General features: G+C 36.9%; 1 protein-coding gene across 2 annotated transcripts in view; it reads right to left on the reverse strand.

Annotated features, from left to right (window-relative positions):
- Positions 1-1,759: 1,759 nt before the first annotated feature.
- The window catches only part of Uba6 (ubiquitin like modifier activating enzyme 6), a 79,063-nt gene continuing 56,009 nt past the window's right edge, over positions 1,760-24,813 (reverse strand). Inside the window, exons 32-34 of one of the 2 annotated variants that reach the window (XM_027390982.2) lie at positions 24,617-24,704; positions 23,354-23,448; positions 1,760-8,273 (exon numbers count right to left, since the gene is read on the reverse strand). In XM_027390982.2, the coding sequence (XP_027246783.1) occupies positions 8,135-8,273; positions 23,354-23,448; positions 24,617-24,704 (322 nt within the window). In that variant the 3' untranslated portion in view covers positions 1,760-8,134. The remainder of the gene's footprint in view (positions 8,274-23,353; positions 23,449-24,616; positions 24,705-24,813) is intronic. The other variant, XM_027390980.2, reaches the window with a different exon arrangement.

Consider the following 24,813-nt stretch of genomic DNA (forward strand, 5'->3'; position numbering starts at 1 on the left):
AGATGTCTTGAACAGAATTTCTCTGTGTAGCCATGGTTGTCCTGAAACTCACTCTGTAGACAAGGTTAGTCTCAAATTCACAGAGACATCACCCCACCCCCCACCCCCACCCCGCCCCGGTTTCTCTGTGGCTTTGGAGGCTGTCCTGGAACTAGCTCTTGTAGACCAGGATGGTCTCAAACGCAGAAGATCTGCCTACCTCTGCCTCCCAAGTGCTGAGATTAAAGGTGTGCACCACCACTGCCCAGCACTCAGAGATTTTTATGGTGACAAAATTAAAAAATCTTGTTAATTCAAAATGAAATGACTTGGTGTCTATCCTACTCTTGTTTAAATTATTTGGTATTTATCTTGTTTTTCTCACCTAAAAATGGATAGAATGGATTAAGATTCTCTTAGTTGCAACGTCTTATAAAGATGCTAAGGAGAGATTAGGACACACAGCAAAAGCTATATGAGACTAAGGGAGAAGGTGGACACTATTGTTTACAAAAAGGACCCTATGGGGGAAAAGAAATCAATCAGACATTAAGACTTCCAGCCTCAAAACTATGAGAAAATATTTGTGTGTGTGTCTTAAACTGTATACTTGTTGTAGAGCTCTAGTAAACTAATTTAATGAGCTATCTTCTAAGCCTCCCTTCCACTTGATGAACTAGAATTTCTGAGGGTTAGTCCTCAAGTTTGCCTTTTTAGTATATGCCAGAGGTAATTACTACACACAATAAAGTTTGAGATTATCTTGAATTTCTGTGTAAGAATATATGAAAAATCAAGCAAGGTTTTCTTTTAAATGGAGAGTTAGTGTTAATGAGAGTTCTTAGGTCTGAGGCATAAGGTAATATTTAGAGAATTTGATAATGAACACCTAGCATTGTGTTAGCTCATGCACCAACTGATGGACTTTAACTTAACATCTGAAACTGTTAAGTCAATCATTCCTCCAAGAAAATACAGTGCTTAAAATCTAAAAATTAGCGTTTTTTTTTAAAAAAAGATTTTATGTATTTTAATGTGCCAGATCCCCTGGAACTGGATTACTGACAGGTTTGAGTTGCCATGTGGGTGCTGGGAAATGAAGTTGGATTCTCTCGAAGAGCAGCCCATACTCTTAACTGCTGAACCATCTCTCCAGCCCAGAATAAATACTTTCAATGTGCTAATGGATATGAAAAAGATCAAAGAAAGTTACATACGTACATAAAAATACAAGCATTGACTATTGTCTTATAGAATTCAGAGACTGTAGTATACAACAACAGAACTAAAATAATATATAAAAAATGTGTGATGAAATGCTAAGTTGGAAAAACAAAGTCTATACCTGTATTATAGAACTCTAAAACTTAACCATTGTCATGGATTTGGCAGGTCAATTCAGGAAGGAATGGCTAGTCTCTGGTCTACAAAGTCAAGGCCTAGGCTCACTTTAGAGGCTTTTTGCTCACAAGTCTGATACCTGAGGCTGTTGACAGACTCAATTATTCACGTGGGCTACTCTGGTTTTCTTCACAAACTGATTCTAGGAGTAAGTTTTTAGGAGTAAGTTTTACAAGGGAAATGGTATGCAACAGAATGACATCAAGCCAGTAAGGGTGCTTTGACCCAAGCATGATAATCTTAAATAGGGCTGGGAGTGGTAACATTTGAGGAATATGTAGTCTGTCATATGGTAACGTTAAGGTAAGTTTCATTTTATGCAAGTAGACAGAATTTAATATAGTAAAACCCACTAGTCAAGAGAAAACAATGCATATCCTTTAAGAAAACAGAAATCATGATTTATTTTAATAGAGAATTTAACATAAAAACTGGTGAACATATTTTGGGAGAAATGGAAATATCCACATAAAACACAACTAAAAAAGGAAGGTTAGAACATTATAGAGGCTGGGAGAAATATTCTGCAAGATGGCAGAAAACTACTATAGCCTGCCAAACAATCACCATCAAATCCTAGCAACTGTGGTATGTACTAGGCAAACATCTAAAAATTAGACTATGCAAAGGTTCAAACTAAATGGACAGGAAAATTATTCCATGAGAATACTGACCAAAAAGAACTCCAAGAAGGTTAACGATAAGACTTTAAGGCACAACAAGATAATTCACATTGAGAAGATACAATTCAGCAGGAAAATATAACAAACTAGATTTACACTCTTAGTCACTGTTCTATTGCTGTGAAGAGACAACATGACCAAAGCAACATTTATGAAAGGAAGCATTTTTTGCTTACAGTTTCACAAGTTAGTATATTATTATTATCAGGTGCATGGGGGCTGGCATGGCACTGGAGAACTAGTTAAGAGTTACATCTGATCTGAAGGTGCATGAGCACACACACATACCCACCACACTCACACCCAGAGGGCCTGGCATGGGCTTCTGAAACTTCAAAGCCCACACTCAGTGCCACATTTCCTCCAACAAGACCACACCTCCTAATCCTTCTAATCCTTTATAGTTCCACTCCCTGATGAGTAACCATTCAAGTATGTGAGCCTATGGGAGCCATTCTTACTCAAACCACCACAGATGCACTTACTAATGTTGCCTCAACATATACAACAGAAGCATTCTCTGGGAGTAAAAAGCAAATAAACAGATGATTTTTAATATAACTCTTTGGCTAACTCACATTATAGTTTGTTAAAAACACATAAGGATATAGAAAATTTAATAATATTAAGAGATTTGATGTCACTGACATATACAGCACACAGCTCCTATTGACTACAAAATGTATTAGTTTGAAATTCATAAAAACTGTCATATACTGGACCACAAAGTGAGTCTGAAATGGATTTAAGAATTTAAAAAAATCTTTTAAATTTTCATTAGGATTTTTTTTTTTTATGTTAAAGGAGTGAAGGCTTATTTTGTTCATGGGTGTGGACACTGGAAGACCAAATGTACAGCACTGAAAATTGTGTAGGAACTCTTCCTGGGTCTCAACCTGGCCAGGACCTCCAATGTGAGCCAGAAAAATCATCTTAAGTCAAGTCACTTCCACCTTTGAAATGATTGGTGCTATGGCTGTTTCCCAGTGTCATGATCTCCTCTAACGTAATCACCTTTTAAAGTATCACCTAAAAATAACAATAGCATAGATACTTGGGACTATGTTCCAAACGTGTACTCTTTAGGGACCCACTAAAACAACAGTAAAAGGATGTGAGTTAGGGTTGCAGTGCTACATTTCAGTGATCCTAGATCATTAGAATGTTTTTAAAAACTGGGTTTTTAAATCATCAGTATTTTCCAAGCATAAGGCTTTTGTAATAACCTTTTCATTTGAGTTTCAGTTTAGCTGGATTTTGGTTAAGAAAAAAAAAGATCTACTAATTTTTAGGGCCATTCAAGAGGTGAGGACCCTGCTAACCTCAAACCACATTTGGAACTTTGAAGGGATGAACTTTAAGGGTAAGGGCAGACAAGAAATAAAAGAACAGTAGTCTGAAGTTCAACCTTGAATCACATTAGAAGGGCTAGGAACTACGAGTGCCTGAAATTCCATCAAAGTGATTTTAGTCCCCAGGCAGAAGCAAAACCAAGTCTTTGAAGAATGAAAATATTATTCTAACAAATGATCTCTGCACAATTTCAAGTAAAATACTGGCAAGTATTAAAAGCATACTGGATACAGAGAAAGAACACAAGAAACAAAAGTCAGGTAACAGACTCAGAGGAAGGCTTTAGATTCTGAAATGAGGCAGACTATGCTGCTTGGGCTGGAGACATGGCTAAGGGCACTTGCTGCTCCTGTAGAGGACTAGGATCTGGTTCACAGCATCCCTTCTTGGGCAACTCACAAATGCCTGTAGGACATCTGATGCCTTCTTCTGGCCATTACAGGCACCTGCATATACATGGTATATGGATAAACAGAGGAAGGTGTGCACATGCTTGGAAACACACACCACATACACACATAAACGAGAGATTAAGGGTTTTTTTGGTAAGAAAAGTAAAAACTGCCAGAGTGATCAGTTTGCAAGTTTTCAAAGAAATCTGAGAATGAAAAATAGAAGGGCTAAGAACAATCAAAGACATTTTAACAGAAAAAAAGTTTGGAGGATGAATTTTGCCAAACATAAAAATAATATCAGCTACAGTGACAGAAGCAATACATTATCATTAGGACACAAAAGGAAAGGAACAGAAGGTTCAATAGGAGACACACATACTTTCTAATGCTACTATGATAGAAGTAGGGAAACAAAGAACAGTCTTTACCTAAGTACTACTGGTCAAGTATTAGCCATTATGTTCAGAATTAACTCCTTGTGAATTATACCTTAAGCCTGAAAGGCAAAACTAAAGTGCTTAGAAGACAAGATCCCACAAGCTGAGAATGAAGTTGTAATTATGGAACAAAAGACTGGTCCTGCTAGATATCTAGCTACAGAAGACATTTAAAACTATAAAGACAATAAGAACATGATTTATAGACTTTTCATGTACCAAATGAGGAAAAGCTATGTAACAGATTTGACAAGACACTTTTTCAAAAAACGAAAGTGGAAATGGCCATGTGAAGGGTGCCTATTCTGCCACTCCCCACCTTGCCAGAATAAGAGTATAGAGGAAACAGTCAATGAAATACAACTGAATATCCACCACACTGTCAAAATATAGAAACAAAAACAATCCAAACTGATCTCAATGTGGAGAAAAGGAACATTAGAGCACTCAGAGGATGGTATATGGGAAGGGTTGAAAGGAGGAAATGGAAGGGGAGGAAATGATGTAATTATATTTTAATTTCAAAACTAAAATATTACAAAAGAATACCTACAATCAAGCAATTTTGATCCTAGACATATTATTTGGAATCAAAGAGAAACAAAATACATTTATTATAGAACTGTAATTATTCAAACTAAATACATCTTTCTCATTCACAGTCAATATAACATAAACTGGTATATTAATGCAAAGATAAACTATTACAGCAATGGTAAATAAAATATGGCTACAACAAAGATGGGTGAATCACAGTGAGTGAAAGACATAAAAGAATGTAGAATGATTCTTTACATACAGTTCAAAAGCAGGCAGAATTCAACTGTTCTGTTTAGATTCACACACAGAGGGGGGTACTACCTCAAGAACAAGGTAACAGTTAATACAAAAAAAAAAACTGGACAATAGTAATTACCAGGGGTTTAAGATTTAGTGACTGGGGAGTGACAAGGAAGGTTTCTGATATTGATATCTATTAATTTCAATACTGTTTGGATAAGCAAATATTTTAACATTATTCCTTAAACTGTATATTCACATTTTATATACTTTCAATGTGCATTTCTCAATTAAGACAGGAAGCTTTGGGGGCTGGAGTGATGGCTCAGTGGTTAAGATAATTGGATGCCTTTGCAGAGAACCTGGTGGGTCACAACTATGTGTAACCCGTCTCAGGGGATCTGACGCCCTCTCCTGGCTTCATGAGCACTGCACACGTGTAGTGCATAGACACATAATCCTCAGTCACAAAAACAATCAAACAAACAAACAGCAAGAGAAAACACAAATTGCGTGCTCATTCTTCATCTGACTCCCTAGATCTAAACGTTCTGGTTTCTGGTTTTGAATTGGGACTCAAAAAACCAGAGTCTTGTGTATGCTAGGTAAGTACTCTAAGATAGAGCTACATACAACCCCAACTATGGTTGTAGTTTGTACTTTGACATTGTCCCAACAATGCGCCATGAAAGGTAAACTATAATAATATTTTTATCAAGTTCTACTTTTGGAACAATGTGTAAAGAACTTAAGACACATAATACAACTGCTTCAAATCCTATAAGGAATCGACTTTTGAAACCCCAAACTAGGTTTCTCATGGAGTGGCTATTCTGCCTGGTTTTCTCATTTATTTTTGCTCCTGGGGACTAAAGTTAGGGTTTTGAACTTGTTAAGAACACTCTGCTCCTCTGACTTATATGCCCCAAACTAGTCTGCTTGCAAACTAGTTTGCATAGAAGCAGTATTAACCACAGAATAAGAAGTATAATTAAAATCTCTGCAATGAAGCACAGAGCATGGTTTATGAAATTTCTTAGACTAATTTTTAGGATATATATATATATATATATATATATATATATAATATTGAATGGAGTAACACCAATTGTTTTTTTTTTTGTTTGTTTTTTACACCCAGTATTCAATAGCTATATTTTAGTAGCAATAATCTTAAGGTACAAAATAACAATGAAAAAAGTTGTCATTAACTTTACTGTGGCTTTCCAATTTAGTAATATACCAGGATAGCAATAATCATTACCTACAGGAAACAAAACAAAACAAAACAAAAAAAACAAATGACGAAATGGTTGTAGGTTTAATTGTAAAATAAGCCTAATCCCAGTTGATTTTGTTCACTGAAGCACTCAACAAAGCACGGTTCTCATTTACTTCCAAAGAGACGTGGACTTAGGTAAACATAGCCAAGCTACTGGTTCATGTTTGAAGATTGCTGAATGGTTAACTAGAAAACATATTGCTACCAAAGAACAGAAAACAAAGTAAAAATTGGGAAAGGGGGCTTCTTTTACAAAACTCCTTTTATTGTTCTGACTCTCACTAGGTTCTAAGCCATGGAGCCTTCTTTTTCCTGTATTCAGTTTTATGTAACATTAATTTTGACGATACTAGGAATATGCACAAAGGAAGAGGTAGGATATGATAAAAACAATAGTTTACTTCAAATTTAGTCATTTCTTTAAAATAGATCTTGCCACTTTTCTTCATCGCTCAATGAACGTAATATTTTATTAGAAAGTCACCCATTTCCCAACTGGATACTTCATAAGAAGAGGAAGCCAAAAGTTGGTTAACATAAAGATTTTAAATTATTTGTAAATGGAAAGTAAGCACAGAGTCTAAAGAGAGACCGTTGGAATTAATACTGATGTATTTAATTCATCAAAGTAGCTACTAATGGTCTGAACAAGAGTAGGAGCTCCAGGCAGTGACTTTCGGAGGCTGGAAGCACTTGCTGTTTCAAGTGCATGATAACCCTTGTAAAAGAGTCCCTTGTTTTCACTGATTTCACAGCCAAGCACTGTTTGTATCTTTTAATGGACCCAATTATATTATTAATTGCAATTGTTCATATCAGGAAACAGTATTTCTCTCAATGAAGAAAACCTAAAAAAATATAATTTTTCTATCTCTTGTCAATTCCCATTTTGGGAATGAAGAGTAAAATGACATGCTTCCTTTAAAAAAAAATACTATTTTTTTCTCCATTACATTGCTGGAAGGAAAAAAAAAAGCCAACTCTACTAGTATTAATTTTAAATTTTCATCTATTTCTAAGGATATTCCCTTTATAAAACTTTTCAGTCTTATATACTATGACTAGTTTATAGTTTCAGATAAATAAAATAAAGGCATATTAACAATCAAATGATCTGCTCACATTTATGGATTTTTCTGAGAGTTTTCAGAGTGCATATAACACTGTTAACAATTAGTCCAAGTTAACATGTCATCATCATGGTTTACAACACTGATCATACAGCAAAACTCTTGATTTAGGGAAGGGAGTAATGTAACAAACTCTGTTAGCAGAGGTAACAGGACGCCAACTGTAGCTACACAACTATAAACTCCATTCTTTCATCTATCACTACCATCCCTCCTCCTCTCAGTGCTAAGAAATTTCCAAAGCCTAATTGTGTCAGAGGTACATTATCACACTGTTTATATTGAAAAACTGGGTCTCAAATACCAAATAAAAAAGAAAACGATAAAACAGGATTTGGCTTTTTGAATAGCCGGGATTCACTATTTTCTATTTCTTCATCTTTATTTCTTCTGGCCATAGATAAATGCTTTCTTTTTTCCTTCTTTCCATCCATGTTTAATATACAAACTTGTAAGCATTAGAAAATGGTATTCCAGTTCAAAGTTGCTGTGATCATAGCTGTATGAAGCAACAGATGTGTACTATGCTCCAAAATGTTTTGTAATTCTTCAGTGTAGTTAAGTTTCCTACTGATGTTTCCCTTAAACTTAAGGCAAAAAGAAATCCACAGTATTATGAGCTGATTAATTTTGGCTTCTGAATTAAGTACACTTTCCAAAATAAAGTAGTCCTGGAGTAAGTCTATGACAACTTTTATTCATCAGTGTCATCACTGAAGTAGTATCTTACTGGAGGTCCTGGCAAATCTTCATCTCCATCAGTGTCTGGGGCAAACGACACAGTAAGATCCACATACTTCTTCTCAGTGGAAGGCTTCACAAGTTTATGCATTCTAAGAAAAATAAGCAAGGATGAATACTGTGGTAATTCAGTAAAATGAAATACTTTGCTAATTTAATTGGTACTATTCAGAGACTGTGGACTTGTACATATACTTTAAATTATAATAATCTGCCTAAGCTCTATTAATTTTTCAGTACTAAAAGCTCCATATTGAAAACACTTATCTAATATGACCTCTGCTGGTAATGAGAAAAAAGAAAGGAAAAAAAAAATCCCAAGGAGTATTCAGTGAATCTGAAAAACCGACCTTCTTCCTACACCTCTTCAAGTTTAGAAACATCAGGACCCTCTAGCATTCTTTTTGTTTGTTTGATTTTGTTTTTTTTTTTGTTTTGTTTTGTTTTTGTTTATTGAGACAGGATTTGTCTGTATTGCTTTGGATGTTGTCCTGGAACTTGCTCTGTAGACCAGGCTGGCCTCAAACTCACAGAGATCCACCTGCCTCCCGAGTGCTGGGATTAAAGGCGTCCGTCACCAATGCCCAGCCCCCTCTAGCACTCTTTTAAAGAGAAAAGGTAAGCTTCATTAAAATTCTAAAATACAAGCTGTCCCCATCTATTCTTTCTCCTATGATATGGCTGTCAGAATTCTCCTGAAATGTAAATTGAGGAGTTACCTCATGTCAGGCTCTGGCTATGTTACTAGTTCATTCCCCACATAGCTCTTTCTATTTGACAAGGATACTTGGTCTTCATTCTTTCTATCACTCATATCCATATCATCTGACTTTCCAAAGAGAGATCAAGTGTACTTTTTTACTTCTTAAGCTAAATGTATATGCGCAAGCTGTTTGCTTTTGCATATAATAATCCTCCGTCAAATGCTCAATATAATCTAACCCAAAATCGAGGTTTGAGTTAAGAAAGTCTATGGTGCAATATTGACATCTTTATTATAATGGTTTTAGTTACATTTAATTAATAACCAATGTGTTAGTTTCTCTGAGTAGACTACAACAGGGCTATTTGTATAATAACAAGATAAGTAACAGAACTAGCAATTACAGAATACTACTCCTGTACTATTACATTTTTAGGGTTTACTATTACTTTAACACTGAGTAGCTGTGAGAACAAACATGGAAGAGAATCTTTTCAAACTTACTCAAGGAGCTAAAACAAGTATTAATAAATACCCAAGCATGTGAACATGTCTTTATAAAGCCAAGCTCATGCTCTTACCAAGCTCTTACTGAGTGATCTAAAGTGTCCAGCACTTAAGTAATAAATAAATACCCACTAAATTAAAAATGTAGAACATAAGAAATATAATTCATAAAGCATCTCATGCAACAGGGATCATATACTGGACAACTCTCAAAACAGGTTATTTTTTGCAGCCAATTTTAAATTACATTAATTAACACATGACCACACATTTCACTCACATCTAGGTGGCACACATCACAAGGACTTCTGATGGGGGAAGTACTTCTGTGTATGTTTATCCTATTGATTATTTAATAAAGTTCTGCTTGGCCAATGAAACGGCAAGTTAGGCAGGACTAGGAGTCAAAGAGGATTCTGGGAAATGTAGTAGATAACTGATGATCCAGGCAGGAAGTGACATAGCAAGGAGACTCATATTTAAAGAAGGAGAAACAGGATGGGTCTCTCTCTTTTCCCCTCCGCTATTGCTCCAGTGGCACAATGTGATCCACTGGCAAGGAGGGATGCCAATAAGGCATCCGATAAGTCTTATAAAATATATAGAGATTTATGATAATTAAGACTGAGCTAACAGATGAGAAATTCTAGTCATTGGCCAAGCAGCTTTGAACCTAATACAGGTTTCTGTGTATTCATTTGGGCCCTAACTCAGGCGGGCAGCTGGCATAAAGCACACATGTGGCAGTGGGGCTCGGCGGCTTTTGGCAGAAAGATTTATCGTAACAGACTTCAAATACAGCTTTCAAGTTCTCTAAATAATACTCAAGTGTCCTAATAAAAGCAACTGCAAGACAAAATTAGTGTTTACCTAATATAACAATTTTTAAGGCAAAGGTAAGAATTATGACACACACAAGTGATTAACTTCAACTGATAATCATGTTAAAGAAAACCATCATATTGAGATCTACTTATTCATACAAGCTGTTACTGATGCCTATTTTGTGACAAGTATTGGTCTAACTGCTTGACACAGAACAATGAAGAGATAAAATAAAGATTTATGTATTGTGAATCTTAATATTCTACTGTGAGAGGTAGGAATAATGACAGACATTAATAACACAGGCAAATATGTTGCAGCTGTAACGTAACAGTAAGTGTTATGAAAAAGAGAAAAAGGAGAGGCTAAGGAAAATAATATTTGCTGTGCAAGCATGAAGATCCAAGTTTGATAACTAGAAGCCAAATTAAAAAAGCTAAAAGTGGCAGCATTTGTAGTCTCAGTACTGGGGAAATGGGGACTGGGTTTACAGGCACTGACTATGCAGCTTATCCAAGACAGCAAGCTCTAGGTTATGTGAGAGACATTGCTCCCAACACTGACATTAATTTGTGATCTTTACATATGCTAGAGCACACACCTCACCCCTCTATGTGTACATACAGATTCATATGCACATGAAACAAGATGGTTTTCTGAAAAGATAAACACAGTTGGCATACTCTTTAGTCAAACTAACAAAGGGAAAAAAGACCCAAATTAATTAAATAAGGGACAAAAGGAAATATTACAACAAAACAGGAATTAAATCATAAATCCTATGGACATATCCTAGAAACTTATATTTAACTATGTTCGGAAATCCAAAAGAAATGTATGAATTTCTAAATGCATGTGACTTACCAAAATTAAGCCAAAATGAGATAAAACAGTTTAAACATATAGTGAACATCAAGATAAAAGTGTTTTAAAAAAAAAAGTCCAGAACCAGAATGGTCCACTGCAGAACTCTACCAGGCTTTAAAGAATAACTACTATCAATCCTCAAATTATTCAATGAAACAGAAAAGGAAGAAATGCCTTCAAAGTCACTTTGCAAAGTCAGTATTTCCCTGTTACCAAACCCGATAAAGACACACACAGAGGAAAATTACAGATCAGTCTTCTTGATGAACACAGCAAACTGCACTCAAGAACACATCAAAAAGATCACTCATTATGATTAAGTTTGCTTCATTCTAAAGATACAAGGATGGACATATACAAACCAATAAATGTAATATATCACATAAGTAGACTCATGACCCGAAGTTACATGGTCATATTTCAATAGATACAGTAAAATCATTTGGTAACAAAAACTTGGAAGAGACTAGCAATGGAGGACTATATCTCGGCATAATAAAGGTTGTATGTAACAAATCTACAGTGGGAAATGGAGTAAAACTTAAAGCATTCCCACCAAGTTCAGGAACAAGACATCTGTTTAATACAGTGTTTAAGTCTTAACTAGAGCAATAAGATAGGACAAAGAAGCAAAAGGGATACAAAAGGCAAAAAAATCCTTATTTGCAAAATAATAATTCTTTACCTAAGAGACCTTAAATGCTCCACCACAAATCACACAGAGCTGATAAACATTTTCAGCAAAGTGGCAGGATAAACAGTAACATGAAAAAATTCATCAGCCTTCCAATGATAAACATACTGAAAAGCAAACAAAGGTCACTCTTTCATTCATAAAACTACAGAATACTCTAGAATAAACAAAACCAAGGAAGTGAAACCAAGGAAGTGAAACCAAGGAAGTGAAACCAAGGACCTTTAAAATGAAAACTTTAAAACACAGAAAAAGGAAATTGAAGAATATACTTTCAGAAGATAGAAAGACTCCCATGTTCAAGAATAAACTCTGAGCAAATGATCATCCTGCCAAAAGTAATCTACAGCTTCAATGCAATCACCATCAACATTCCAAGACCATTCTTCAGTGAAAAAGAAAAACAAACAAAACAAAACCCTTAAAATTCATATAGAAACATAAAAGAACCTGAGTAGGCAAAGTAATCTTGGGCAGTGGAGGTATCACAAATAACATAAACATAACAGGGGTGGTACCATAACACCTGATTCGAAGTCATAGCACAGTGCCACTATAGTAAAACCAGCACAGAAACAGACATGTAGATCAACAGAATAGAACAGAGGAGCCACATATATAGCCACATGATTTTTGACATACACATATTGGAGAAAAGATAACATCTTCACAACAAACAGTGTTGGGGAAAGTGGATGAAGAATGGAATTAGATCCTCTCTCTTCTTACACAACAATATCAATTCTAACTGCAACAAAGACCTTAGGGTAAAACTGAAACGTTAGAACTGTCAGAGGAAAAAGCAGGGATTTAGCTTAGAGGCACAGGTAACAACTTTGCGGATAGGTCATCACTAGCTTAGGAAATAACATCAATTGACAGGGGGGACCTCATGAAATAAAAAGCTTCTGTATAACAGAATCCACTCAAGAGGCAATCTACCTACAGAAATGGAGAAAATATTCACCAGTTAAACATCTGAAAAAGGGTTAACATCTAGAATACACAAAGACCTAAAAAAAAAAAAAAAAAGGCAAATAACCCTATTTTAAAAAATTCGTTATAGAACTGAACACAAGAGTTTCCAAAGAAATACAAATGGCTAAAAAAAAGTATTCAAAATTATTAACCATCAGGTATCTGTAATTTAAAAGATTCTGAGATTCCATTTTATCCCAGTCAGAATGGCTATCAATAAGAATATAAACAAGGGGCCGCTGGCCTGACCCCTACAGAGGTGAGTGTACCCTCTGCCCCTGCCCTACTCCTGCCCAATGTCCCATTCACCCCGATCTCTCTGGGCCTACTCCTGCTTAGAGTGGACCCACCCAGGCAGGAAGGAGCTCCCTGAGTGTGTAAACACCTCATTCTTCCTTCCCTCTCTGACCCCTACTGAGTGAGGAGACTACCAGGAGAGGCAAGACCATCCAGAGCTGTGAACATTGAAGTCTTGGCCCACACACACCACCAGCTGACAAGAGGAGATAAAGAGACCCAACCTGCACCCACTGGAAGAAGAGATGGGAAGAAGACAGAATAAGAACACACTCAACAATAGAAAGACCAATATGACACCACCAGAATCTAGGGAATCCACAGCAGCAAGATCTGAAAAGCCCAACACAGAGGATGAAGAAGAGATGGACCTGAAAAACTTATCTTAGGAAGATGATAGGCACCTTTAAAGAGGAAACAAGAAAACCCCTTAAAGAAATAGAAGAAAAAAATTACATGAAATGGAGGAAAAGACAACCCCAAAAATTTTAAGAAATAAACAAATCTCTTAAAGAATCTATAGAAAGCTAAGAAAAAAAAACAACCAAACAAGCCAAACACTTGAAACTTTTCAAGGCATGAAAGCTGAAATAGAAAAAATAAAGAAAACACAGAATGGGGGGATGCTGGAAATAGAAAGGCTGGATAAAGGATTAGGAACTAAAGATGTAAGTATATCCAATAGAATTCAAGAGGTGGAAGAGAGAATCTCAGTTGTTGAAGATTCACTAGAGGATATACAGTCATCGACCAAAAAAAATCTCAAGTCCAACAAATCCCTAACACAAAATATCCAGGAAATATGGGACACCTTGAAAAGGCTGAACCTAAGAATAATAGGTATAGAAAAGGGTGAAGAAATACAGCTCAAGGGCACAGAAAACATATTCAACAAAATCATAGAAGAAAACTTCCCCAACCTACAGAAGGATGTGCCTATGAAAGTACAAGAAGCTTACAGGACAGCAAACAGACTGGAACACAAAAAGATGTCCCCTTGACACATAATAATCAAAACACTAAACCTACAGAATAAAGAGAAAATATTAAAAGCAGCAAAGGAAAAAGGCCAAGTAACATATAAAGGGAGAACTATCAGAATCGAACCCGACAACTCAATGGAAACTTTGAAAGCCAGGTATTTGATAGACATCCTACAAGCACTAAGGGAGCATGGATATCAACCTAGACTACTGTACCCAGCAAAACGTTCAATCACTATAGATGGAGAAAACAAGATATTCCATGACAAAACCAGACTTAAACAATACATTTCCACAAATCCAGCACTAAAGAAAGTTCTGGAAGGAAAACTCCAACCCAACAAAGACAACTACACTAACAAAAACATAGGCAATAGAAAATTCAATTTTACCAAACACGAAAAAAAACAGGAGGGTAAAATCCACACACAATGACACCACCAACAATTAATCCACAACAAACAAGAACCAACAAACAATGGATATTAATATCCCTCAATATCAATGGTCTTAATCTGCTTATAAAAAGATACAGGCTAACAGAATGGATACGAAGAGAGAATCCATCCTTCTGCTGTTTACAAGACACACATCTCAACTTCAAAGACAGGCGTTACCTCAGAGTAAAGCATGGGAAAAAATTTTCCAATCAAATGGGCTCAAGAAACAAGCTGGTGTAGCAATCCTAATATCTAACAAATTAGACTTCAAGCTAAAAATCAATCAAAAGAGATGAAGAAGGGCATTTCATACTCATCACAGGAAAAGTCCATCAAGATGAAGTCTCAATCCTCAACATCTATGCCCCAAATACAAAGGCACCCACAATTGTAAAAGAAACATTACTAAAGTTCAAACCACACATAAAACCCAACACACTTATAGCAGGAGACTTCAACACCCTGCCTGTACCACTAGACAGAACCACCAGACAGAAACTTAACAAAGAAACAAAGGATCTAACAGAAGTTATGACCCAATTGGGTTTAACAGACTTCTATAGAACATTCCATCCAAACACAAAAGAATACACCTTCTTCTCAGAGCCATATGAAACCTTCTCTAAAACTGACCACATACTTGGCAACAAAGCAAACCTCCACAGATACAAAAGAATTGAAATAACCCCCTATATCTTATCAGATCACCAAGCTTTAAAGTTAGAATTCAACAACAATACAAATTGCAGAAAACTCATAGAAATTGAATAACATCCAATTACACCATTCCTGGGTTGAGGAAGAAATAAAAAAAAGAAATTAAAGACTTTCTAGAATTTAATGAGAATGTAGACCAACATACCCAAACTTATGGGACACTCTGAAAGCAGTGCTAAGAGGAAAATTCATAGCACTAAGTCCCCACACGAAGAAACTGGAGATAGTCACACTAGAGAATTGACAGAACAACTGAAAGCTTTAGAGCAAAACGAAGCAAACTCACCATGGAGGAGTAGACGCCAGGAAATAATCAAACTGAGGGTTGAAATCAATAAATTAGAAAGTAGGAAAACATTGAAAAGAATCAATGAAACCAAGTGTTGGTTCTTTGAGATCAACAAGATAGACAAATCTCTATCCAAACTAACCAAAAGGCAGAGAGAGCATGCTAATTAACAAAGTCAGAAACGAAAAGGGGGATATAACAACAGACACTGAGGAAATCCAGAGAATCATCAGGTCATACTTTGAAAACCTGTACTCCACAAAATTTGAAAATCTAAAGGAAACGGAAAATTTCTGGATAGATATCACTAACCAAAATTAACCCAAGAACAGATAAGCAGTTTAAATCGACCTATAATCCCAATGAAATAGAAGCAGTCATCAAAAGTCTCCCAACCAAAAAAAGCCCAGGGCCAGATGGCTTCACTGCAGAATTCTACCAGAAATTCAAACAAGAGCTAATACCAGTACTCCTCAAATTGTTCCACACAATAGAAGCAGAAGGGACATTGCCAAACTTTTTACAAGGCTACAATCACTTTGATATCCAAGCCACACAAAGATACAACTAAAAAAGAGAACTACAGAACAATATCCCTCATGGACATCTATGCAAAAATACTGGCGCATCCAATCCCAGAACACGTCAGAAAAATCATCAACTATGATCAAGTAGGATTCATCCCAGGGATGCAAGGATGGTTCAACAGATGAAAATCCATCAATATAATCCACCATATAAACAAACTGAAAAAGAAAAACCACATGATCATCTCACTAGATGCTGAAAAAGCCTTTGACAAAATCTAACATCCCTTTATGATAAAAATCTTGGAAAAAACAGGAATAACAGGAACATATCTAAACATGATAAAAGCAATATATACCAAACCAACAGCAAACATCAAACTAAATGCAGAGAAACTCAAGCGTTTCCTCTAAAATCAGGAACAAGACAAGGCTGTCTACTCTCTCCATATCTCTTCAATATTGTACTTGAAGTTCTAGCTGGAGCAATAAGACAAGAAAAGGAGATAAAAGGGATACAAATTGGAAAGGTAGAAGTCAAACTTTCACTATTTGCAGATAATATAGTCTACGTAAGTGACCCAAAAAACTCTACCAGGGAACTCCTACAGCTGATGAACACTTTCAGCAAAGTAGCACAATACAAAATTAACTCAAAAAAATCGGTAGCCATACTATATACAGATGATAAATGCAATAAGAAAGAAATCAGGGAAACATCACCCTTCACAATATCCACAAGCAACACAAAATATCTTGGGGTAACACTAACCAAAAAAGTGAAAGACCTGTACAGTAAATGAGTCTTTAAAGAAAGAAATTAAAGAATATACCAAAAGAAATTAAAGACAATGGAAAGATCTCCCATGCTCTTGGATAGGTAAAATCAACTTGCAAAAATGGCAATCTTGCCAAAAGTAATCTACAGATTCAATGTAATCCCTATCAAAATCCCAAAACAGTTCTTCACAGACCTTGAAAGAACAATTCTCAACATTATATGGAAAAACCAAAAACACAGGATAGCCAAAACAACTCTATACAATAAAGGATCTTCTAGAGGCATCACAATCTCTGACTTCAAGTTCTACAATAGAGCCATAGTTCTGAAAACAGCTTGGTATTGGCACAAAAATAGACAGATAGACCAATGGAATTGAACTGAAAACCCTGATGTTAACCCACACACCTATGAACACCTGATTTTTGACAAAGAAGCTAAATCTATACAATGGAAAACAGAAAGCATCTTCAACAAATGGTGCTGGTACAACTGGTCGGACATGCAGACGATTGCAGATAGATCCATATCTGTCACCATGCACAAAACTTAAGTCCAAATGAATCAAAGACCTCAACATAAATCCAGCCACACTGAATCTTCTAGAAGAGAAAGTAGGAGATACCCTTGAACGAATTGGTAGAGGAGACCACTTCCTGAACATTACACCAGTAGCACAGACATTGAGATCTACAATTCATTAATGGGACCTCCTGAAACTCAGAAGCTTCTGTAGGGCAAATGACACAGTAAGACCAAACGACAGCCCACAGAATGGGAAAAGATCTTCACCAACCCCACATCTGACAGTGGGCTGATCTCCAAAATATACAATGAACTCAAGAAGCCAGCCACCAAAACACCAAACAATGAAATTAAAAAGTGGGGTGCAGAACTAAAGAGATAATTGTCAACAGAGGAATCTGAAATGGCTGTAAGACACTTAAGAAAGTGCTCAAAATCCTTGGCCATCAGAGAAATGCAACTCAAAACAACTCTGAGATACCACCTCACACCTGTCAGAATGGCTAAAATCAAAAACACCAATGACAATCTATGCTGGAGAGGATGTGGAGAAAAAGGAACACTCCTCCATTGCTGGTGGGAGTGCGAACTTGTAAGACCACTCTGGAAATCAGTATGGCAGTTGCTCAGAAAAATGGGAATCAGTCTACCTCAAGATCCAGCCATTCCTCTCTTGGGCATATACCCAAATAATGCACGTCCATACAAGGACACATGTTCAACCATGTTCATAGCAACATTGCAATAACCAGAACCTGGAAGCAACCTAGATGCCCCTCAACTGAAGGATGGATAGAGAAAATGTGGTACATTTATACAATGGAGAAAAAAGCAGAAAAAAAGCAATGGAATCTTGAAATTCACAGGCAAATGGATGGAACTAGAAGAAACCATCCTGAGTGAGGTAACCCAGTCATAAAAAGACAAACATTGTATGTACTCACTCATATATGAATTTTAGACATAGAGCAAAGAATTATCAGCCAACAATCCTCTTCACCAAAAAAACTAGGAAACAAGGACTCTAAGAGAAAAATGCATGGACTCCCAGAGAATGGGAAGGGGCAGGATCTCCTGAGCTAATTGGGAGCACGAGGGTAAGGGAGAGGGAGATGGCAGAATGAGGGGAGAAGAGGAGGGGAGAAGAGGAAATGGAGGAGCAGAAATGTTGAGTTGGGAGAAGGATAGAGGAGACCTCCTAGTTCCAAGGAGAGATCTGGCACTAGGGGGATTCCAGAGATCTACAAGGATCACACGAACTGAAAATCTAGGCAATGGTGGAGAGGATACCCTAAATGCCCTTCCCCTATAATGATGACTACTTTATATGCCATCCTAGAGCCCTCATCCAGTGGTTGATGGAAGCAGAGGCAGACATCCACAGATATACACTGAACTAAACTCTGGAACCCAGTTGCAAAGAGGGAGGAATGAAGATCAATGGGGTGGGTACCAAGCTGGTGAACCCCACAGAAACAGCCGGGCTGAACAAGGGGGAGCACATGGACCCCAGACTACTGTCTGAGAGGCCAGCACAGGACTGATCCAGACCCCTGAACATGGATGTCAATGAGGAGGCCTCCGCACTCTACGCAACCCCTGGTAGTGGATCAGTATTTTTCCCTGGTGTAAGAAGGGATTTTGAGAGCCCATCCCAAGGGAAGGGATGCTCTCTTGGCCTGGACACACGGGGGAGGGCCTAGGCCCGGCCCAGGATGATGTGGTGGACTTTGGGGAGCCCCCGTCAAGGGCCCTTCCCTGCCTGGGGAGTAGAGTGGTGGTGGTGGTGGTGGTGGGGAGGTGGGGGAAAGGGATAGAGAGGGAGAAGGGATTGACATGTGAAGCAAGCTTGTTCCTAATTTGAACTAATAAAAAAAAAGAATATAAACAATGACAAATGTTGGTGAGATTATAGGGAAATGGGTACACATACTCACTGTTGTTGGCCGGAGTATAAGCAAGTGAACCACTATGGAAATCAGTGTGGAGGTTTCTCAAAATGTCACAAATAGGACTACCACACAGGTTAGCTCTACTGCTCCTAGACATACACAAAGGATTTCACCTCCTACTATAAACCCTTGTATATCATACACACAAAGGACTCTGCATCCTACTATAGACACTTGCACAGTATGTACACAAAGGACTTCACCTCCTACTACAGACCATTGCACAGCATGTACACAAAGGACTTCACATCCTACTACAGAGACATACAGTGAGCATACAGAGCATGCTCACTCTACTCACAATAGCTGCAAAATGGAGTCAGTCTAAATGTTTATCAACTGATGGATTATGAAAATGTACATTCATAATATAGTAAAAGTTTAAAGGGAAATGCATAAGTGGATAATGCTGTTTCCAGAAGCCGTACATTTAAAAAATTCTTAGTTTGTGTATCCATTTATATATGTGCTGTAAAAAAAAAAAGGGGGGGGGGAGTTATGAAATTTACAGAAGAATGGGTGGAACTCGAAAATACACTAAGTAAGGGTGTATTTTCTGGGTGACCCAGACCCAGAAAGACAAATGTTACATATTCAGATATTTAGATATTCTTTCATATTCAGATCCTACCTTCAAATTCTTAGATTTGTATTTATCATATGCTGCCTGTAGAGGCCACGAAACAAGAAGGTGTTAAGGGATGGAGGGTGGGAGGGAAAGGCCTTAAGAGGGAGAAGACAAAACATGTGATAGAAAAGGAGAAAATGTTAGGAGTGTAAAGTTATAAGTGGGGATGTTATAAAGGAATGGTTAACTGAAACTCAGGATTCATGAAATAACCATATGAAACATTATTTTTTTAAGCTAATTAAAAACACATAAGAGTTTAAATGGAAATATGTAAGTGGACAATGTTGTTTCCAGAAACCATTAAGTTATTCAAGAATTTCTTAATTTGTATACCCATGTATATATGTGCTGTACATGTGTGTAGAAGTTTCTGCCAGGGCATATGTGTGTGAAGGTCAGAGGATAACTGTGGAGGTCATTCTTTCCCATTTATGTGGGTTCTGAGGATCCAACTCAGGTTGCCAGGATTGTGTGGCAATCTGTTTTATCCCTTGAGCCATCCATCTCCTTAGCCCATGTCACAGTTTATTAAACAAAAATCCTAGCATTTGTTTAAATTTTCTTATGAATTGTTGCTCAGGGAGGCCCACAGGCCTCTGAAACAATGCCATTTCTTTTGGATGTCCACATGAGCTACATATGATCCTACTTCTGAAGATACTACCTTCTTTGGCTGAAAGATATAAGAGAAATGAAGCTAGAAGTGAGCTGGAAGGATCCACTCTAATGGATACGTTGTACAGTGTGGGTAGGTGCTATGCAGACTTCTAGGGGTTCAGCTCTGAAAACTGAACCATAATACCAACCTGCCAGGCAGTATGTGCCCAATGCCCAATAGCACAACAGTGGCATGACTGTTAGTGGGATAGCCAAGTGTATTGTTACTGATTTCAGGCCCTACTACACAGGAAGAAATTCATGCTTAGTTCAAGGCTAGGGAAGTTGTAGGCCCTGGATGCATCTACTTCTATGTGAAACAGTACATAGTACTGTTGCTTTGCTAACTGGACAAAGTATTAAACCACCTCCTAAATATCTGTTTCAGTTTTGGTCAGAGAAGATTTTGTCAGCAGTGTGCAAAAGTTAATGAAGAAAGTCCATGTGTTGGGAATAAGTGATGACTGAGCAGTCAGCAGTCTTTCAAAGCTCAGGGAACACTGCAGAAGAGGGAATGGAAAGAATACAAGAGGATGGGAAAGAATGCTGTGTAGTGATATCGTCTGGACACAGCAACAGTGGCTGTACAAAACCGGCCAATCAATGTTCCACAGTTAATGAGGAAGGGCTCTTATTTATTTATTTATTTATTTATTTATTTATTTATTTATTGTTTTTGGAGACAGGGTTTCTCTGTGTAGCTTTGGAGCCTATCCTGGCACTGACTCTGGAGACCAGGCTTGCCTTGAACTCACAGAGATCAGTCTGCCTCTGCCTCCCAAGTGCTGGGATTAAAGGCATGGGCCACCAAGACCCGGCCGAGGAAGGGCTCTTATAGTAGCTATGGTTACTGGAGAAAAAGGAGTCACATTACTCACTGGTAAGTTTCCTGAGCACAAAACAAATAATCCCTTATATAGGCTAATGCAAGTAACTTAAATTAAAAGGGAGGGGGAGCAGTGAGTTAGCTCAGTGGGTAAAGAAGCTTTCTATGCAACCCTGGTAATTCCCAGAACCCATGTCAAAAGAGAGAAAGAGAAAACATTCTACTTTGGTTGTTCACATGTGTGAATGTGTGTACACAATTAAAAATAAAAGGATTTGAGGGACAAGGATATCAAAATAGGAGGGGGGAATGTTAGGAAAAGAATGGATTTAATGGGAGGAGAAGAAGACAAGAGGATAATGGGGGGAATATGATCAAAGTATATTATACATTACAGATTTTGAAAGAATAAATGTTTTTAAAAAAGAAGAGCAAATCAGGGCAAGCATACTAACCTAAAGCTGGAGAGTTTCCAGTGTCAAATAGAATTCAGAAATTACTGTAGAAGATTATTTTAAGATGTGGTACATTTGTTTATGTTGTGGAATATTAAATATAACTCAGAAATTTTTGTACAAGATTATTTTAAGATGTGTTACATTTGTTATGTTGTAGAATATTTGCTTAATAATGCAAAGATGTGCTGTATTCTTTATGTTGTGTTGCATTTGTTTAACTCTGTGGAGCTGTGTTAACTGCCTGACTGAAACATCTGATTGGTCTAATAAAGAGTTGAATGGCTGTTAGCAAGACAGGAGAAAGGACCGGCGGAGCTAATAGGCAGAGAGAATAAATAGGAGGAGAAATGTGGGAGAAGAACGAGGAGCAAAAAGAGAAGAGAGAACTCCAGGAGCCAGCCACCCAGCTACACAGCAAGCCATGGAGTAAGAAGTAAAGAAAGAAATACAGAAATAGAGACAGGGAAAAGCCCAGAGACAAAAGGTAAAGAGAATAATTTAAGAAAAACTGGCTAGAAATAAGCCAAGATAAGACTGCACATTCATAAGAAAGAATAAGCCTCCATGTATTTATCTGGGAGCTGAGCGGCAACTCCTCCCAAGAGAAAAAGAACAAAGAATAAAAAAACAAAAATCAACTACAAGAAAGGTCTCTTTAGGAAGTGCAAAGACCAAAACTGAGAATTCATTAGCCCACTCTCTAATCTTCAAGCAGAGGAAATAACTAGAGCAAAGCCATCACAAGAGAACGACCGTAGTATTACAGAAATACACAGACCAGTGTAGAGGGAAGGAAGGAAATAGGGAAGGACATACAAGGATACAGAGGAGCTAGGTCAACCAGCGCCTTGCAAGCAATTATAAAGATTTTGTTTTTCTTTGGTACTTCTCTTCCTCTAAAATGCAGTATCAGCAGGTAAGAATCTAACGTGCAGTGGGGAAATCTAAATTATTAAATATAACAACTCAACCTTCCCGCTCCTTACATGTCTTCCCGTTTTCATCCTTCACTTTCTCTATAGCATCTACCACTACCTGACCGTATGTAGTTTTTATTCAAACTCCTCAAGTAGAAAGGCTTTTGTTCACAACTGTATCCCCAATGCTTTAAACAAGGCTGGACACATAGCAGGCATCTTTAGCAAAAATCCACTAAATAAATAAAAACAATATTTGGCACTCTTGTTTTATATCTCAATTTTATAAATGCAGTTTTCTATGTTTACATGTAAGACATGCATTACTTTTACTTAACAGTATACTGATCAAATTTCTAAGCCTACTAACTGAAAATGATTTGACTTGTCTATAATAAATTTACAAAGGTGTAATTCTATGGGCCTCATTTGAGAGTTGGACTGTTGGCTGTCCCCTAATAGATTCAGTCTTTACTACAGCGTAAGGCAAGAGTAATGCCTTTTGTATAGATTCTACTAACTTTTTTAACTTTCCAATGTGTATCTTACTTATGTTTTGATTTTTGTGACACTTCTGCACATAATGTTAAATACTTACGTTAACTTTAACCTTTTTGCATGACCCGGCATTATAGGAACGTAAAGCATTTTGACTCCCTGTACCACCATTGTCGGCTCAATTCCATATTTCTCCTAAAGGTAAACACCCCAAAGGAAACAATCAAAGCTTCATTCATATGCAAAGTACACAGGTAAAAATATTTTATATTCACCTAAAAGAAGGCAGACTTATATAAAATACAATTTATATCCTTCCATAAATTTAAAGACTAAAAACTATAGTGGTGATCTTTTATCCATGGTTTCATTTTTCTCAGTTAACCATCACTTGAAAATATTAAATGGAAAGTCTCAGAACTGCACAGTTATGTTCATCCCCAGTATTGAAGACTGACTAGGGATGTCGGCCTGGGGCTCTTCCACAAGCCACAGCCTCAGCACTTAGAAGTAAATGTGTTAAGTTTTACATTATATGCCGTTTCAGGCAGTGTGAGGTCTGAAGCTACCCAAATGTGACTCATTTGCTGGTTTTAGGACATCCACACTGTCTACCTTTCAGCTGTTTAAGTATCTGTCTTTGTTATTAGAATGACTTACTTATCTAGAGCTATTGTTCAAGTAAACACCTTTTCAAAATACAGCAGTCCTCAACCTGTGGGTTGTGATAGCTTTGGGGATCAAATGACCCTTTCACAGGGGTTGCCTAAGACCATCAGGAAACACAGACATTTACATTACAATTCATAACAGTAGGAAAATTACAGTTATGAAGTAGCAAAGAAAATAATTTTATTGTTGGGGTCACTATAAAATGAAGAACTGTACTAAAGGGTTACAGCATTAGGAAAGTGGAGAACCACTGGATTAATAGAAGGCACAAGGTGCAACAATAGTGAGGCTGATAATTCCGACATGCCAAAGGGAAACCATAAAGTGCTTCCTTTCAAAGTAGACAGCTCTCAATATCATAAGGAAAGAAAAACAAAACAAAACACAACAACAAAAACCACACAAAACTCAGAGGCTCAGGTTAAGATCTACTGTAAAATAAGCTAAACAGTCTTGAGAGAAATGCTGTTATTATAGCATGGGTTCTAATATAATACCCTTGCTATTCTCTTACGATGTCTTATTTGTAAAGTACATTAGGTATGTACATACAGAAATGAACCAAGTAATGAATTCAGTACTAACATAATTACAAGGTCCTACTGGAATTCCTACAAATTAGGAGGCATGACATTACACAGAAAGCAGATTTCAAGGTACTAATTAAATCAAGAAAATAAAAATATCCTACTTTAACAGCATTTATGAAATCTGAGAGGGTAAAATCTTCATTTCCATGTACAGTCCACCTGTCCCAAATTGTAAATGATATTCCATCTCTGTTACAGAAAAATATTAATATTAAGAATACAAGCATTAAAATCTCTTTCCATGTAGTAATAAAAATTTACTGCAGTTCATTATTTGTAATATGCTTAGAAATTATTG

This window comes from Cricetulus griseus (genome assembly GCF_003668045.3).
Source record: "Cricetulus griseus strain 17A/GY chromosome 1 unlocalized genomic scaffold, alternate assembly CriGri-PICRH-1.0 chr1_1, whole genome shotgun sequence".
In the NCBI taxonomy this organism is placed as follows: Eukaryota; Metazoa; Chordata; class Mammalia; order Rodentia; family Cricetidae; genus Cricetulus; species Cricetulus griseus.